At 39.3% G+C, this 16,874-nt stretch overlaps 1 protein-coding gene across 1 annotated transcript in view; it reads right to left on the bottom strand.

Moving 5' to 3' along the window:
* The window catches only part of DNAH5 (dynein axonemal heavy chain 5), a 282,567-nt gene that overhangs the window by 60,359 nt on the left and 205,334 nt on the right, over positions 1 to 16,874 (bottom strand). Inside the window, 4 exon segments of the mRNA XM_023239471.2 lie at positions 2,856 to 3,059; positions 6,770 to 6,946; positions 7,189 to 7,303; positions 8,421 to 8,652. Of these exon segments, the coding sequence (XP_023095239.2) occupies positions 2,856 to 3,059; positions 6,770 to 6,946; positions 7,189 to 7,303; positions 8,421 to 8,652 (728 nt within the window).

Here is a 16,874-nt window from a genome sequence, read left to right as displayed (position 1 = left end):
GGCAGAATGTGGGAGAAGATATTTGCAAACATATAAATGACAAATTACTCATGTTTCTTATAAGGAAATACTACACATCAATCAAAAATTTAAACAGACAAGAGACCTTAACAGGTACTTAGCAAAGGGATCCCCAAGAGGTTCATAAACTGATGAAAAGATTCTCAGCATCATTACTTACCAGGTCTAATGCAAACTAAACCCACATTAATAAAACACTACTGCAAACCCATCAGAATAGTGAAAAGTAGAAAATAGTTAAGATGTAGAACAACTTACACACTGCTGGTGGGTGTGTAAAAGGATACAGCTATTTTTGAAAGCTCTTTGGCACTATCTATAAAGCTGTTTAAATGTATACAGATGGTAGCTACCCTTGTAGTGAGCATAGCATAACGTATACAGTTGTCCAATCACAGTGTTGTACCCCTGAAATCAATGTAATAGTGTAAGTCAACTATACTTCTATCAAAAATATTTCCATCTGTTTTTATTTTTTAAAAAAAAAATTTTTTTTCAACGTTTATTTATTTTTGGGACAGAGAGAGACAGAGCATGAACGGGCGAGGGGCAGAAGAGAGAGGGAGACACAGAATCGGAAACAGGCTCCAGGCTCTGAGCCATCAGCCCAGAGCCTGACGCGGGGCTCGAACTCCCAGACCGCGAGATCGTGACCTGGCTGAAGTCGGACGCTTAACCGACTGCGCCACCCAGGCGCCCCCCCATCTGTTTTTAAAAAGGATAACGTAAGACCCAGAAATTCCATTCCTGGAGTACAGAGCCAATAGAAATTCAAATACACCCACCAAATGGCCCATAGACCAATATTCACAGTAGCTTTATTTATAATAGCCAAAAACTAGTAACAACCCCCAAGCCCATCAACAGTACAGTGGACAAATAAATTGAAACATATTACAGCATTTCACACTGTGCTGGCTCATACAAGCTCATAGGAAACCATTACTAAATGTTTAGGAGTTTTGCAAATAGGTTGTGAAATAGAACTGTTCTTAAAAGTTAAATTATAGAAACTTATAATTAGACAAATGTTATTTACAACAAAAAGAATATACAATGAAAGTAATCACATTCTCTTACATTACTACATTTTACTATCTATGTTTCTGAGGGCATTTATATCCATTGTACCTACGTAGTGGGAAACGATACTGCTTACACACCTCTCCCCCAGTTGCATTCAGCAAGATCATTTCGGTAGCTTGCAATTGGCCATTGTAGGGATACTTATGCCATGGAAATTGGCGAACGCTACAAATCAGACTTTTTCTTTTTCTTTTTTTCCTTTTTTTCTCCCCAGAGAACCCGTTGTTTTTAAATATTTAGCACACACCACTGCTTCATATACTGAACCGCTATATAGCAATGAAAAAAAGAATGAAATATTGTCCTTGCAACAATAAGAATGAATCTCAAAGACTTGTTGAATAAAAGAATTTAACACAGGAGGTCACGTGATATCAGTTCGCCTATGTAAATTTCAAAACCGACAAAATTAATTATCAGGATAAAGATGAGAATAATAGTTACCCTAGGGGAGGTTATTGACGAGGTAGGGACACAAGACAGATTTCCGGGGTCTGGAAATACAAATCCTGATCTCAGTGTTCATTAACAGGTATACGTATGTGTAAATATTCATTAATCTGTATACTTAAAACTTGCACATTTTATCATATGTAAGTTCTACCTCAAAATTAAAAACATGCAAATTACTACTCAAAAAATTACTACTGAGACTTGCAAAATATAAATACACATATACTTGTATTCATATGTATACAATACATGCACATATGTCTTGCTTTCTTAAAATGATTTTTTAAACTTCTATTGAAATAGGTCACTGATGATGTTTTAGTATGCCTACAATCTATCAGGAGAGGTTCTAATGCTTTTTTTTTTAATTTTTTAACATTTGTTCATTTTTGAGAGAGAGAGAGAGCAGGGGAGAGGCAGAGAGAGAGAGAGAGAGAGAGAGAGAGAGAGAGAGACATAGAATCTGAAGCAGGCTCCAGGCTCTGAGCTGTCAGCACAGAGCCTGATGTGGGGCTTGAACCCATGAACTGTGAGATAATTACCTGAGTCGCAGTCAGACACTTAACTGACTGAGCCATGCAGGCACCCCATCTAATGCTTATTTTTAAAGCTCTAATGTCTTATATTTGGAAAAGAAAATTCTGCTCTGAAAAAATACTTAAGTATATGTTCAATATATGTAAGTAGAACATTATTAAGGCTTTAAAAATAAGAAACTCTTGCCATTTGTGGAGGACATTGTGCTAAATGAAATAATCCAGACACAGAAAGACAAACCCTGCCTGTCTCACTTATACATAGAATCTAAAATAGTCAAACTCACAGAAGCAGAGTAGAATGCTGGTTGCCAGGGATGGGGGAGGAGAAAGGAGAGATGTTGGTCAAGGCATACTGAGTATCAAGATACAAGAAGAAAAAGTTCTGGAGACCTAAGGTACAGCAAGAAAAATAGAGTCAACAACATTGTATAGTTGAAATTTTCTAAGTGTTCTCGCCACAAAACAAGAAAAAAAAAAAAAAGAAAGGAAAAGAAAATGGTAACTGTGAGGTCATGGTTACTTTAGCTTGACTGCGGCAATTATTTCATAGCGTATACAGATCTCTAAACATCAAGTCGTACACCTTAATATATAGAATTTTATGTCATTCTACCTCCATAAATATGGCAAAAAAAATTAATAAGGAAAAATGTGTACGTACAGCAAAATCTTTTCAGAAACTTATTCTATTAAAGGACTCAGATACTCTAACGCAGTCTGAGTCCCCTGTCATCCCAACGTTACTGAACTACCAACCTGCAAGTTCTGTAAAAAGTTTCCTGCGGTCATGAGTTTTAAAGACTCCTGCCAGGAAGGAATTGTACAGCTTCTTTCCACGTCAATTTTCACTGCATTGACTTTCCTTTGAAACAGGAGCAGCACACAATCCATGATCCTCATGATGAGGTGTGGTGGTCGGCCCAATGTGCGGACAGTGGCGATGTCCGATGGCTTGATAGTCTGTGAGAGGAGAAGAGGTCATCGTGCAATCTCAGGTGAGAAAGTGTGGACAAACCTGTAATCTCTCAATGCTATTTCGACAGAGGAAAGGAAGCGGATTTGAGCTAGATGCAGTCATAAGGTTGAGATGCATATTTAATCCCAAAGAAACGCATGTCCCAGAAAGTTCAAACTTCTACAATTCAAACTGACAGCAAGAGGAGAGACAGTGAGGGAAATATTGGTGAGCAGATAAGGAGCTGTGACTTCTCCAAAATTGTACAGACCACTTTGTGTCAGAAAAAGAAAAGGGGGGTGTGATCTGAAAGAAAAAGAAAACTCAGCACTCAAGGAGATATGAGGAATTCTAACCCAGGAAAACTCCAGAATGTGCAGTGCTTTTTACTCATTAGTGATGTAGGGCAAGAATCTGCCTCTCTCTTTAGCAACCCAGACTTGTCACAGTGCACCGACACAAGCAGGTAGCCCCAGGGCTGACAGACTGAATAATTAGAGGTTTCTGAGTGGAAGTGACCTTTAAATGATGGAACTTAAGCAATACGAATTTCACTAACTCAGAGAAGTCCTCTTCCATTTCTATCATGGAGATTCTGATAGAGTAAATTATTTAATAGTCAGATAGACCCACTGTGGTTGCTAATAACTGTTCTGTCTCTTAAACACTTTATGGGATAAGTATGGGAAAAAATTCTAAAGATAAGAATCTGATACGGTCCTATTTCTGGGACAAATAGTGTATACTCATTCCTTCCAGATGTTGAAAACCTTCTGTCTTAATTGCATTTGCATCAAAGGAAGGTGACCAGAGACCTTGGTATCAAAGCTAATAACCTTTTCTCTGAGGATTGGGGGAAAAAATGAAGAAAAAAAAAACCCCACTGAATTTCAGATTGTAACTACATACTTTGGAAATGTTTGTTTCAGTCGATGCGTATTTGTGACGCAAGACAACCGGAAGTGAAGGAGAATTTGTGTTCAAGGGCTAGAAACAGCTGACAGATCTTTATATGAGACATGTAGCTATAAAAGAAAGAAGAAAAATATAATAGCAGCCAGTGGGGAAAGTAGGGTCAAATAAATGTTGTAAATAAATGTTAAGTAAAGGATGTAAGGAGCCGATTTTACTTTAGCTTTAAAAGAGAAATTTGTCTAACAGAATTGGGCTCAATTATGTTGGGTGCCCAGGTAAAAGGAGTTGGGGGGAGAGGTAGGTCTAAAGTTCAACCTATTTCAGCTAAGTATTGGATTCCTCTTTTCTCTGAAGACAAAGCAGTGTGACTGCCACATAATTTCCTAGACATGCTTGCAATATAATAGTTATTTAACATCTGGAAGTATTTTGTTTGTTTGTCTGGAGTCAGATTAGTTTTGAGATAGGAAGAGAAATATTCTTTGTGATTACCTTATTTCTTGTATAGATTTACGTGGCCTGATGCCAAAAGGTTAGTTTGAGGGGATCTAGAACTTCTTAGAATAAATCGGTAGTACCATATTTCAAGATTTCAAAAGCCCACAAGGAAGCAATAAAACGGAGGCAGAACCAATGAAGGAAATTATTGAAAATCTCTCCAATACACCCCGTCATGTTACCCCTGTTTCCAGACATTTCTGCATTGATGTTTATGTGGAATATCTTAGTGGTAGAGAACATGGAATTAGGAGGATAAAGAAAAATATTTTATAATACAGAAAAGATGCTAAGCCTTTTAAATCTTGGGAAAATTTATACCTTTAAGCATGATCTAAGATGCCACAGGCTCTTTTTCTATGATGCCATGGGGTATCATGAGTTAAGTAAAGATTTAAAAGATTCTTTACACTATCAACGTCTTCTTTCTATTGATCAGAGACCCACAGTCGGAAGCCAAGATGCCCCAAAAAGGGGGTTGGGTGGAGACCAGGATCTCAAAGAGATATCTAACCCCCACGTTCACTGCAGCATTATTTACAGTAGCCAATATATGGAAGCAATCTAAGTGGTCATCAGTGGATGAGTGGATAAAGAAATGTGAGATATACATGCGTAGAGAGAGGGAGTGTGTGTGTGTGTGTGTGTGTGTGTGTGTGTGTGTGTGTATGTATGTGTGGAGTGCCTGTGTTCAATGGAATATTATTCAGCCTTAAAAAAAATAAAGGAAATACTGCCATGTGAGATAACATGGATGGACCTAGGGGCCATTATGCCAAGTAAAATAAACTAAATATAGAAAAACAATATGATCCCATTTACATGTGGAATCTAAAACAGGCAGATTCATTGAAGCAGAGAGTGGAATGGTGGTTGTCAGGGTCTGTCAGGAAGAGAAAATGGGGAGCTGATGGTTTTCAATTATGCTAAATAAATTCTGGAGAGTTACTACAGAGCACAGTGCCTATCGTTAACAATACTGCATTATATACTTCAAATTTGTTAAGAGGGTAGATTTTAGATCCTATGTTAAAATGTTTTTATGACATGAAAAACAATAACAACAACAATGGCATTAAAGGGAGCGGCGGGGAAACTTTGGGAGGTAATGGACATGTCAATGGGCTTGAAGTTAGGGATGGTTTCAAGGTATATATTTATTCCCAAACTTTCTGAGTTGTATACAGTATACACGTCCTGGTTTTTACATGTCAGTCATACCACAGTAAGTTGATTTTTTAAAAACAGGCAGGGGAGAGATGAGGAGTCCACCAGTCTAAGAGACTGAAGACCCCACGGGGCTTTGAGGATGAAGAAGCACACTCTAGCCAGTGAAAGGAGGAAGACAGAAACAGTAAGTGAAGAGACATCACAGTAAGAGTAGTGTGAAAAGTTGGAGGCACAAAGGAGGTGGCCATATCTTCATTGTCTGAAAAGAGTAGAAACTCATATTTATATATTGCTCAGGAAACTAAAAGACTCAACTTGGATCAAAAAAGATTTAGAAGTGTTCAAGGCAGTGAGCCAAAGAAGCGATTAAAAAAGTTTGCATTGTCAAGCAACAAGGCATGCTTAGTGGGGGTTCTAGAACTTGAATTAGCTCAGGGCAGATCATCAGGGCTTCATTTCTCCAGCCATTTCCTAGACCAGGAATCAATAACATAAGGCAGTAGCTGAGTAAGACCTAAGTAAAGGCAATCTTCAATCGAGTCCCCAGAAATCTTCAATTGGGCCTTCGAAACTGGACCAGCTCTTTAAGGTGGGGCCTATGTCACTAAACTCATCATATTTTCTCAGAATCCAACCTCCTTCCTAATTTTGCCATTTCCGCTATTGCCACGCAAGTTGGGACCTGTTCAGAACCTGCCGTTTACGGGCTACATTAGGTCAGCAGCTCTGTATTTGGGTAAAATCCACAGATACAGTCAGAGAACGTTGTCTCTTACAGACCCATGCCAGGGTCCTCAATGAATGAGGAGAGAAATGTTATTTTAGAAATTTTATGTGACTTTCCCAGTGTCACATAGCTTATTGGTGACAGAGCGGAAATGAGAACCCAGGACTCCTGACCGCCAATCTATGACACTGCCCATCATTCAGGAGTGAAGAAAATGAGATGCGAAGTAGCAAACGCAATATCTATACGGAGCTAATAACATCACCCTGCAGAAACTATTCCTTGAAATAGTTCCAGGGAAGACCTTTGGTCCAGAGCAGTAGAGCGTTTCCTTGCTGTTATTCATTTTCCTTCGCCCTCCTCCCAGGCGCTAAACTTGACACCTGCCATATCACACAGATTTACCTGCAGGGCTGCTTCTGCCTCTTCTAAAGCTGGTTTTGCGGTTTCCAGTTTTTCTTCAGCGATGGCTTTGTCCTTAGAGATGCTGTCTACAATGGCTTGGGCTTTGTCCTTCACCTTCTGTACCTCAGCCTTGACCTTCTCGGCAGCCTGCGCTTTCATTGTCACTTCTTTTAAGACCTAATTCAATATAGAAGGGGAAAAAAGCTCACAGAACAAACCTTGGCAGGCTGAAAATGCACATTTTTGCCTTGATTTGTTGAGTTGGTCCGGTACCGTTTCCCAGTAAGATTAAGAGTATTAGATTCTATTGGAAATAATTTGTACTTTCATGGTGACAACTCAGTGAATACGCATACGTCGTTAACACTTATTACCAGGAATTTAAAACAAATTTGGCACATGTGTGAGTGCCCACGCACCGTGTCGGCTTTATCATTGGCCACTTGGAGCTCCTTTTCCTTCACTGCTAGTTCTGTGCTCAGGGCTGCAACAGATTCTGAGGCTTCTTTTAGCTTTTCCAATCCAGTATTCATTCTAGGATTGAAAATCCAAGCAAGCCATGGTTAAAATTTGTGGTTTTCCAAGCACTGGTTCATTAACACAGACAGCAATGGTCGCATTTGAAGAATGAGGGTCTGTGCAAATAGCAAATCCAAGAGGGCTTGAGGAAAAGAATATGCATCCAGGGTTGATGCCTAACTAAACACGTCCATATGTTTTTCACACACCGCATGTGGGACAGTGAACCCATTACAACGCTGCACAACATGAAGAACAATCGTGGGTCTAGAATCTGTATCATGAAGGGAACAGGCCTAATGAAGTTTAGTTAAATGACAAGAGACTTCAAATGCTTGAAACCCAAATCTGGAGGAAGGAAAATAAATAACTTCTGTTTTGTTTTGTTAAAAAGACCAATTAAGTTAAAAGAAGAAAGATTTGGGAATAAGGAATGAAACAAATCAAGGAATGAAGCCATCAGAACCACCCTGCGAAGGGATGCTGCCTGTCTGGGCCTGAGATAATGTAACCTCAAAGACCAGGGCCCTCAGAGTCAGTCAGTCCAATGTCCCACCCAGGGTCCCTTATGAAGCATCCCTGACTGGTTCTGGCTATCCAAGCAGAAGCTATAGGTGTTCAGAAGAGAGCTGGGCAGAGCAGTGAAATCTGGAACGGAGTTCAGTGAAGCAGGGTATTCTCCAGGCAGTGAACGTCAGCATTCCAGAGAAGGATGAGTGGAGGGAGGCAGGCAGTCTGAATTCTCTATTTCCGCCATTATGTCATTCAGTATTATAGCAAGTAGTAGGTCACATGAACACTTGGCAACACTTTATTCTGCTGGACAAAAACAAAGCTCCTAGCAATCATGGACTAATCCTCGGAATAGGCTTGAGAGGAGGGTGCCTCAGCCTCAGCACTATTGGCATTTGGGGCTGATTCTTTGCTGCAGAGGGCTATCCCGTGCACTGTGAGATGTTAGCAGCATCCCTGACCTCTACTCATTTGCTGCCAACAGCACCCCTTCCCGACCACCTGAGTTGTAACAAACAAGAATGTTTCTAGTCATTGCAAAATGCTCCCTAGGAGCAAATTTGCTCCCCGTCGAGAGCCAATGCTTTAAAACAACTTTATATCCGAACTTCACACTTACCTGTTGGCCAGGGTTTGCACTTCTGCACGCTTTTCTCCATATGTGAGCATATAGCCTTGAATAAAGGAGAGGTACGACTTGGGAGTCACATGAGCAGGCCGTCGGAATCTCTGGAAATAATCAACACACTTCTCAGCTACCCCGTCCTGGAAGGAGCCCATGCATTGGACCACTTCCTTCTTGGTTTCCAAACTGCAGTCAATATCATAGGGGGACAGGAAGTGTTCAGACACTAGAAGGAATAAGGATGGCAGTGTGTGAAATATACACACGAATGACCATCTGAAAAGTTAACTGGCTAATTTTGAACATTTTTTAGGACTGCGTACCATTTTTATACCCAAACTTGGTAAATATCTGTCAGCATTTTTGGCCCCAGGCCTATGATTTCAACAATTTTATTTTCCCTTTCATTTATAAAGCTGTAACAGACCTCAAGACTATCATCAGCCTTTGTTTTCTGTTACTTATGCAAAGAAGTCTCTTCTGCATGGCTGCGGGCTCTGGTCAACTGCCAGCCTGCTTTATGCTTCACATAAGGGCAAAAGTGGTACAAATAACTCAGAAATCAGTGCCCACCTGGTACTCAAATTTAACATTCTCATTTATTTTTAAATGCAGAACCTGTCATACCCTTAATTCCCCCAGGCTCTGACTGCATTTGGTATGTGGAATGTTTGCCACTATATTTTTTTATGCCTGGGTCATCCTGTTCTTAAAAGGGGTGGGTGGCCATTTGCAGTCAATTCTAATTTACAGTGTCCTTTAAAAATGTTTGGGTAAAAACCTCCTGTGGAAGACCTTTGTCTTCCCGATACTGCCAATCATGGGACCCATTCTAAGGCAGCATTTCCTATTATAGAAAGAGGCCATAAAGCCAGACCTAATCAATCACCACAAACATGCTGAGTGTCTGCAGCACACCGAGCCCTGTGATGGCACCGTGGAGCTAAAGACTAGTATGAAATTTGGTCTCAATGCCAAGGAATTTACAAAGGTTATGCACAATGCAGTTAGAAGTCATCATAACCAACTTTATGTATCTTGGGGGATACAAAACTGCGTACGGATTTGCTTGAAAAGTACTTAAAGCATTGAATAATGTACATAAGAGTTGCAAATAGAAATATGGCCAATAAAAAGGGAAGGAAAGAGAAGGAATCAAGTAAACAAACCTATCTGGTGATAGTTGGCAAAGAAATAAAAAGTGATTAGCAACTGATCACTAAATTAAGTTCTTAAAGCAATTGTGGGGTAGTATTTACATCTATGTAAATAATAGGTACCATTTCTCGGCTTGGTTACAAACAAAGTTTACCATATACATTGAAAGGCCATAAATTAAGACTCAGAAGTCATATTTTCTGATATGAGTTAAGCAATCTCTACAAAGAACAGTTTAACTTCTAGGAAGTTTAAGTCTAGGCACCAGGAACACAGGAACAATCTTTGTCTAAGATAAAGTTTTTGTAGGTATTAACCCCTACAGCTGCAATATTCACCATGCACCAGGCATGATACTAAGTGCTTTACTTGGCATTACAGGGTATCCTCGGGGAGGTTCCCACTTTCTGAAAACCTCCTTGTATTTACTATGTAATGATTTTTTCCCTTCTTATGTGAACAGAGAGTATCAATATGGGGAATTCTTTTTTATGTAGCAAGTGCTGTTTTTATCTCTCTAAAAGTCAAAGAGAATAAAAATAGAGTAGATTCAAAGGATATTTTTCCAAGGACCCACAATCTCTGGTGCAGGAAAGGTTATGAAAACAATCAGATCACTTTTACTTAGCGTGACCAAAGCCTGCTAAGCTCAAGCAAGAGGCCATGGAAAACCCTTCCAAGGTCATCTCTATTATCTAATCACCAAAGCAGCAATGCCAGTTTGGGGGCCCATCTTCAGACTGAAGCCTGAGGTTGGTATGGGTTATATTTTGGTGTTGTGTGCTCACAGCACTTGATGGGAATGAGGTGAGGTGTGTGTGGGATAGAGAGGAGAATGTTCGGATCACTGCCTGAATTTTGGTGCCCTTCAATGTCCACTTCATTGAGATGAGAAGAATTGAAGTAACAAAGTGAAAGAGGGACATGAGTTGCCTATCCAGCAGCCATCCTCTCTCTTTGTTACTAAAAGAATCTCTATTTTGCTCAAGGTAACAATGTGCCCAACTAAAATTCGTCGATTGTCCAGACTCTCTTACAAGTAGGGGTGACCCAGTTGAGGCCAATGACGTGCAGACAAAAGTTCTTGGGGAAGAACGTTGCCCTGAACTAAAAGGCAAATTTCACAAGGCATCAACAAACATAATGTCTGGAGATGCAACAGCCACCTTGTGCCTGTAAGAGTAAAAGCCACACCCTGAGGACAACAGCAAGATAGAAGGAGTAAGACCCCCCCAAATGGCATCATCCTGGGCTGCACAGCTCTGTATTTTCTTGGCAGCAGGAGAAGGGGGGAGAAAAAAGTACTTGCTTGAGCAAGCACTTCTCTGGTTTTCTCTTAGAGCCAAACACATTCTTAACCGATACCTTCAGAGGGCAAGCATGTCTAATCTTGACAAAACCTTATCAGTTAATCCTTACAACATCCCTAAGTGATGAATTTTAATATGTACCTTTTGTACAGAAGAATAATGAGGCTTAGAGGAGTTTCCTTGCAGATGGCAGATTGGCGATTCGATCCAAGGATGATGGACTCCAAAGCCCATGTCACCTTGATTTAGAAATCCAAAGACAACTGAACTCTGCAGTCTTTTCGAGTGCTAAGCAAACACATTCAACTGCAGCACCAAGTCCAAAAATATTTATTGACTAATGTGCTTCATAGGCAAAATAGGCTAATTTTCCCAGAAAAAATGTGGATACTGTTGTGGTTGGCATTACTTTCTGAGGGGTTAGCACGTGAAGCTGCCTTCTTGGTGATGTATCACCAGCTGTGAGCGGCTGCAGAAGCAGGGTGGCTAGCTCATAAGACCATGTCTTGTATATTATAAATCAAGTAATAATTCTCAAAGAGGGCCATTTTATTCACACATTTAAAATGGCCTTCTTTGAAAAAAAAATACACCATATATATGCTATTGATTTTGCTTGAGACTTCATTTTCAAGTGAAGATGGCCTATTTTTATAACAATGTGCTTATTTAAAATGTAATCTAGAAGAATATTAAAAGTTACCTTTACCATGGAGAAATCTAAATAAAGTTCATGGGTTTAGGAGCGACATTAGTACCACAGAGTATCATTAAGAAATGCAAGACTACTATCTTAATAATACTGGAATTAAACGAAAAAAAACTAATAAAAAATGAAATAGGAAAGGAAAATCAAAATGCCTCAGCTGATGGAAACCTCTGCCCCTCATTCTCCCAAAAAAAAAAAAAAAAAACAAATTAAAACTGTAACACACCACAAATTGATGCCAGTATCCCCAAAGAAGCCTTTGAATGAGTCATAAACTACTTTGAATCATAAATTCAAAAGTTAAAAAGAAACTGACCAAATAATGTACCAGGAAGAAATGAAAACAGGAATTGACTGAGCTCAGGAAATAAGAAGAAAAAGACAAAACCATCTTGGAAACGAAGACTAAACTAAAGGTAGCCAAGGAAGGGACAAAAAAGAGAAAAAAAAAATACAGACAAGACCACCAGAATGAAGAGAATACAGACATTTAAAGAAACAATTCATTCAAGACAACGCCACATAAAGCTAAAAACAAAGGTTTGCCAAAATGGAGGTTATTAAATGGTGGAAAAGACAAGACTTTACAACATAAAACAAGGCATATTTTTCTTTAAATGCTTTATCAAGAGACTTAGTCAATTTAAATTCACATATGAAAAAACTCACATTTTTCCCAAAAGCACTTTAGTTATGAAAATACTACAAAATCTAGTATTAACCTTCTAAGTAAGCATCTTTAAATTAGAAAAATACTCTGTGCAATAACATCAATCCAAAAAAGAAATTAAGAAGAACTAATTTATAATGATAGCATCCAAAAGAATAAAATATGTAGGAATAAACTCCACCAAAGGAAATGAAAGACTTGTACGCTAAAAACCATAAACTACTAATGAAAGAAATTAAAATAAACACAAATATATGAAAAGACATCACATGTTTATGATTTGGAAGAATTATTATTTTCAAATGTCCATACTACCCAAAGCCATCTACAGATTCAATAGAGTCCTGATCAAAATTCCAATGGCATTTTTTTTACAGAAATAGAGAAAACAATCTTAAAATTCATATGGAACAACAGAAAACCCAAAAAAAAACCAAAACAATTCTGAGCAAGAACAAAACTGGAGGTGTCACACTTCCTGATTTCAAAATATATTACAAGGTTACAGTAATTAAAACAGTGTGGTATTGGCCTTAAAAATAGACATATAGACCAACGGAACAGAAGAAAGTTCAGAAATAAACCCATATATATATTGATTTTCAACAAGGGTGCCAAGAATACACAACGAGGGAAGGATAGTCTCTTCAATAAGTGGTGTTGGAAAAAGTGGAGATCTATATGCAAAAGAATGAAATCGGACTACTGTCTTACACCATACACAACACTCTATGTATTGTTTAATCTATTTTGAGATTAAAATAGATTAAGTAGATTAAAGACTTAACCATAAGACCTGAAACCATAAAACTCTCAGAAGGAAGCATAATGGGTAAGCTCCTTGACAATGCTCTTGGCCATAATTTTTGCACATGACACCAAAAGCACAGGCAACAAAAGCAAAAACAACATGAGGCTACACCAAACGAAAAAATCTCCTGCACAGCAAAGAAATCAATTAACAAGTGAACAAGTAACTTATGGAATGGGGGAGAAAATATTTGCGAACTGTACCTCTGATAAGAGACAACATGTGAAATAAATAACTCCTACAACTCAACAGCAAAAAAACAAGTAACTTGATTAAAATGGACAAAGTGGGGAGGTGCCTGGGTGACTCAGTCAGGTAGGTGTCTGACACAATTTCGGTTCAGGTCATGTTCTCATGCTTCGTGAGTTCAAGCCCCACATCAGGCTCTGTACTGACAGCATGGAGCCTGCTTGGAATTCTCTCTCTCTGCCCCTCCCCTGCTCACGCTGTCTCTGTCTCCTGAAAATAAATAAACTTGAAAAAATTTTCTAAAAAAAATAGATAAATTAACTGAAAAGAGATTTCTTTAAAGAAGACATACAAATGGCCAACAGATATATGAAAAAGTGTTCAACATCACCAATCACCAGGGAAATGCAAATCAAAATAACAATGAGATATCACTTCACATCAGTTAGGATGACCATTACCAAAAAAAACAAAAGATAACAAATGTTGGCAAGGGTTTGCAAAAAAAAGGAGGGTCCTCACAGTGTGGAGGGTTCTCAAAAAATTAAAAATAGAGCTACCATATGATACAACAATCACACTTCCAGGCACATTTCCAAAGGAAGTAATATCACTGTCCCAGAGATATCTGTGCCCCTGTGCTCATAACAACGTTATTTACAGTAGCCAAGGCGTGGAAACAATTTAAATGTCTGTTGATGGTTAAATGGATATACATGCAATAGAATATTATTCGGCCTTAAAAAAGACAGCCTGCCAAAAAAAAAAAAAAAAAAGACACCTGCCATTTGCAACAACATGGATGAACGTGGAGGGCATTATGCTAAGTGAAATAAGCCAGACACAGAAGGACAAATACTCCATGATACCACTTATAGGAGGACTCTGAAGTGTCAGACTCATAGAAGCAGAGAGAACTGTGATTGCCAGGGACTAGGAAGAGGGGGTCCCATTTCCCTCTCCTCCCAGTCAGAAAGTAACAAAAAGTACAAAGTTTTAGCTATTCATGAATAAGTCCTAGAAGTCTGCTCTGTATCATGATGCCTGTAGCTAACAATGCTATTTGTATACTTAAAATTACTACAAGAGATCTTACGTCGTGTTATCACAAAATAATAATAATAATAATAATTAAGAAATAACTTAAGAACTTCTTACACTTAAGAAGTCAGAAGGAAACTTCTGGAGGTGATGGATTGCCTACGGTACAGATTACGATGATAGTCCCATGGGTGTGTATTTACCTCGAAATACATCAAGTTGTATATTTTAAATATGCTCAGCTCTTTGTATATCATTCATACCTCAATAAACAGGCTTAAGAAACAAAAAATGCATCTTAAAGAATAAAATATTAATCGGGGCGCCTGGGTGGTTCAGTCAGTTGAGCGTCTGACTTCAGCTCAGGTCATGATCTCACCATTCGTGGGTTCTAGCCCCGCATCAGGCTCTGTGCTGACAGTTCAGAGCCTGGAGGCTGCTTCGGATTCTGTGTCTCCCTCTCTCTCTGCCCCTCCCCCGTTCATGCTCTCTCTCTGTCTCAAAAATAAACATTAAAAAAAATTTTTGTTAAAGAATAAAATATCAATAAAATACTAATTAATTATAAAAATATACAATTTAATATTTTATGGGAAATAGTATAATCTAAATGATATATACTAACACAAATGAAATCATGTGTTTCCTTTCTGATGTGGCTGGAGATAATAATTTAACTTAGAACCAGAATCCTGAAGACAATTTGAATAAGGTTGTTTCTAGAAACCTCATGGCTAATTTTCCAAAAAGAATAAACAACACTTAAGTTCCTAAGTATATTAAGTATTTGCAATACCCACACATGGTATTCTTTCAAATTAACAGAAGCAAGGTTAATATTAGGTGTGTAGATGTTGGTTTTCCCAACAAGATTTTGTATTTACTAAATAAAGGAGCTATGTCTTATATCTTATAATTATTTTATCCACTACTGTGACTAGCACAGTAAACACTTACCAGACTAGACTGAAGACATACCACAAAAAATTACAGGTTATCAATAGTTTAAGAAGATTTCAATACCAAGTACATGATATAAAGTCTACGTGCTAAGATATAGGAGGTCCAAGATGGGAGGGCAGGAAACTAAACATTCCTTAGAGAACAAAAAAAAAGAGTGAAGGATGTGATGAGTTCTGACTAAGCTCTGGAACTTAGATAAACAGAGGAGACTGAAGAGAATATTCTTGATCAAGGGGGACAATGTATGGAGAATAAGTATGATTAAAGCACATTCAGAGGACAAACAAAAGAGATATCTGGGGAGAAAAAGAGAGAGAAGGTTTGTGTTGGGTTAGAGAAGACTGCAAGTAAATGAACTTTGACAGACTGACTCATTCATTCAGCACTGGTAGCTGCCCAGATTGTGAATAAAAGATAAGTAGTCCTTGACCTCATGGAGTTTTTAGTCTAGTGGGCCAGATCAACACACAACTATACAAATGGCAGACTGTGGTTAGCCCCAGGAAGGAACAGCACAGAGTGCTATAAAGTGATAACATGGGATCAGTTTTGTGGGGAGAAGGGGAGGCAGGATTGTTCCCCTTAGGAAGGGAAGTTTGACTGAGCCAACACCATCCAGACAAAGGGAGGAGGGTTCAATAGGATGGAGGAGGAGGGTGTCACATGGGAAGAAAAAGCAGCCTGTTCAAGGATCGAGAAGAACAGAATAGGAAGAAAGAGTGACCTCAAGGGAAGATGGGGGGTGGGCAGGGCCACTCTTCCCAGCCTGGGAGGCCAGGCTACGTAACGTGGCCTTTCCCCCAAGAGCACGGGGAGGTCATGCAAGGTTCTAAGTAGAAAGCTGTGTGGTTGGGTTTGTGTTTTCCTCATTCTTCTGTCAGCATTGTGGGATAGATGGCAGACAGCTGGAAGAGGAGGAGAGGTCATTAGAAAGTGATCTGGGTTTTCCAGGTGAGTGACAATGACAGCTTGGCCTGGGACATCTGTGAGAGGGAAAGTGCTAGAGACAGTCCCCCAGTATTTAAAAGATAAAGTCAACTTGGGGTACTTGGGTGGCTCAGTTGGTTAAGCATCTGACTCTTGATTTTGGCTTTGGTCATAATCTCATGGTTCATGAGATTGAGCCCCGTGTCAGGCTACAAGCTTCAGTGTGGAGGCTACTTGGGATTCTCTCTCTCCCTCTCTCTCTGACCCTCCCACCCCAAATAAATAAATAAACCTAAAAAAAAAAAGATAAAGTCAAAGTGATTTGCCAATGGAGCAGACTTGAGAGCTGAAGGAAGCTGGGATGTTCAAGACAAAGACAAAGGTCTCTGATTGCATGGTTTTGTGGACGATGGTGGGACTTCCTGGGGAAGGGACCAGAGGAGAGGCAGTTCAGCTGCAGACACGTGGAGTAGCGGTCTGTAAAGCCCCCATGAGGATGTATCAAGCAGGCAGCCAAGTGCACAGAATGTATCAAGCAGGCAGCCAGAGGACCGACGAGACTAGAGAGAAAAGTTGATGCGGCACATCACCCAGAAGGATGACAATGAGCTTGCCTGGGAAGAGGATCCGGACTGAAGACACAAGCCCACCTTACCCCCTACTATGCCTG

Source organism: Felis catus, chromosome A1 (genome assembly GCF_018350175.1).
Source record: "Felis catus isolate Fca126 chromosome A1, F.catus_Fca126_mat1.0, whole genome shotgun sequence".
NCBI classification, from domain to species: Eukaryota; Metazoa; Chordata; class Mammalia; order Carnivora; family Felidae; genus Felis; species Felis catus.
The sequence above is the reverse complement of the archived record's forward strand: the minus strand, read 5'-3'. Positions and strand labels throughout refer to the sequence as shown.